Here is a 2,635-nt window from a genome sequence, read left to right on the forward strand (position 1 = left end):
CCTTGTCCAAAATGTCATAAATTAAAACTGCTTATTTGAATGCGACAATTATCTAATTATTGTTTTCATTTGCACTTATTTGATTACTCAGGAAGTAAACGCTTTTAATGTTTATTGCTTTTTAGTTATATTCTCTTCTGTGGATTGTCTGTTCCTACCTTTGTCCCGTTTTTATATTTGGTTCTTAATGATTTGTGTGGGCCTTATGTTACAGATAAAAACCTTTTATCTATGTCTATCATATTTGTGAAAAATTGTTTCTCCAAAACTGTGCTTTACTTTTTAACTCTGTATATGATGCTTTTCTGTTATCATTTCAAAATTTTTTATATTGTCAAATATATCAATATACCCTTTGTGATTTCTTCCATTGTATTTACGCTTAGAACATCTGGATAAATACTTATATACTCTTTCTTCTCATTGGTTTTTATTATTTAAATTCACTTGTAGACTATTTCAGTTCACAGAGTTAACTGAATTAAGCTTTTTCATCATATATTCAAGAAATGGTAATATTATTAAATAATCCTTTCCTTCTCATTGACATTTAAAAAAATCATCTTTATCATATTTTTAAATTTTATAGAGCTGGGATTCCCAGCCTTGGATGTACATGGAATCACCCGGAAATCTAAAAACTGCTGACCCTGGACCTCATCCCAAGGGGTTCTGATGTAATCGTAACTTTGACCGGGCAGCCTGGGCAGAAAGCCACAGTCCAGGCGACTCCAACCTGTAGCCAAGGTTAGTAACTGCTGCAAAAATGCCGAGGTCCTGGTTCTCACCCAGGAAGAAGCGTCGGCGTCACTAACAGGTGCGCCCCACCCGAGAGATTTGCATTCAGTTCTCCTGGGCCAGGGCCCGGGGTACAAATTTTAGAGATCCTCAAAAGTGATTCTCAGAACGCTCTTGGCAGAGAGGCTGTTCCAGGCTCATCAAGGCTGCTTTCATTCACTTGTCTGGTTATTCTGGGGCTATACCACCTAAATTTGATTTTTGTGGCTTTATTAGGACGTTTAGTCCTAATGTATGGTAGGGGTAGTAACAACTCTTGAAAAATTTGTAGATATCTTCTTTTGCCTATTATGCTTCTACATTGGTGGTTCTCAAACTTTCACCTGGGGAACATGGAAAAAATGCAAGGTTGCAAGCCCCATCCTAAAGGACCTGGGCTCTGCTTTACTAATTCGTGCTTCTGGTGCTTCTGAAACACACCAGAGTCTGAGAACCACTATTCCAGAATGTAGATGATCTTCTTAGTGATTGTTGAGTTCAGAAATAATCTTGATGGCCTTCTGGTTAGATTTGCATGAAGCTTCCAATGCAGGCTTTGAGGGTCACCTTAAGACTCCCTTTCTCTATAAAGGCATTTCTGGTTACTCCAGCCCACCCTCCCTACTCACGTCTCCAAACACTTAACTGACTCACATCCAGTTATCGTTTAGCTTGTACTTGTCGTTTAATTCTTTCTTGCAGCAGAGTTTGGGTCTCCTACTAGTTGCAAACACCTGCAGGGCAGGCTCTGGCATCTCCTTCCGTAAAGTCTAATGTTGCACCGGCCTGTGGAAGGCACTCGGTAAATGCTTACCTTCATAATCTCCACAAATTCCTGGAGTTTGTCAAAATCCTTGTCCATTACGTCTTTTATCTATTGAGGAAGAAAGGCACAGAGCATGTTATTGACTGTAGAGTCATCTTTGGGGCATTTTAAGCAAAGGGCAGCAGCTGCCCCTCTGGAGTGAGCTGGTTAAAGCTCAGGGAATGAATTCATGATGGCCTGTTAGAGCCATAGAGCCATGTTCTTCCCAAGGAGTCTATGAGGGGACTTTGGTGCATGTACCACTAAGTCATCACCACCGCCCAGCCTTGGCACAACTTAGATCAGGCTAGTGCAGGGCTTCCATGTGGAGCTCAGACCACAGCACCTGTGCCACCTCTTGGCTGAGCATTCTCTTTCTTCATAAGCACGTTCTAGGTGGTTCCATCATAGAAACAAGAAGAGAGGTCTTGCTCTGCAGCTTGCTCAGGCAAGGCAAATAAGGAGAATGGAATTGTCTCCTATCTGTCCCCAAATTCCAGTAAGCCCCTCTCACTCTGTCACTAAAACTATACCTCCCAAACCTCATCCATAAGACGTCAGAGAGTCCTCGTCAAAAATTGGGTTTAAGCTTCAAACAAGTAAGAAATAGCTATCCTCAGCTGCCCAGCACTTAAGAGGTGATTCAGTCTGAGTTCATTGATGGCTTTTTCTGTGCAGGTCCTGACCTCCTTCACCAAAGTCAGGAGCTGCATTTCCCTCGAAGCTACCCACGCTTTCCCTTCCCGTCCTGTAGAGTCTCACCCCCTTACCTGTTTTATCTCCTCCATCTTTTCCTTGAGCTCTTCCCTCACCTCCCTGAGTTCATTCTGAGGAAATAAAATAGGGAAGAGAAGGAGTAAAGGAAAGATCCTGGGGCCTGGACAGAAGAGGAAAAGAGAAATACTTCTCATTAAGGAGGAAAGAAAGGGTATTGTCAAGAAGATAGGTCAACGGGACATACAGACATCATGTGTCTCCTGGTACTTCTGTGGTGTGACTGTCGAAAAAGGCACAGCCTAAATCTAATCACAAACAACTCAGATTGAGGGTCAT

General features: G+C 42.1%; 1 protein-coding gene across 1 annotated transcript in view; it reads right to left on the reverse strand.

The window, feature by feature from the left end:
• The window catches only part of TEX35 (testis expressed 35), an 8,009-nt gene that overhangs the window by 3,145 nt on the left and 2,229 nt on the right, over positions 1 to 2,635 (reverse strand). Inside the window, exons 4-5 of the mRNA XM_025043990.1 lie at positions 2,353 to 2,409; positions 1,592 to 1,651 (exon numbers count right to left, since the gene is read on the reverse strand). Of these exons, the coding sequence (XP_024899758.1) occupies positions 1,592 to 1,651; positions 2,353 to 2,409 (117 nt within the window). The remainder of the gene's footprint in view (positions 1 to 1,591; positions 1,652 to 2,352; positions 2,410 to 2,635) is intronic.

Source organism: Pteropus alecto, unplaced genomic scaffold, assembly GCF_000325575.1.
Source record: "Pteropus alecto unplaced genomic scaffold, ASM32557v1 scaffold101, whole genome shotgun sequence".
Lineage (NCBI taxonomy): Eukaryota > Metazoa > Chordata > Mammalia > Chiroptera > Pteropodidae > Pteropus > Pteropus alecto.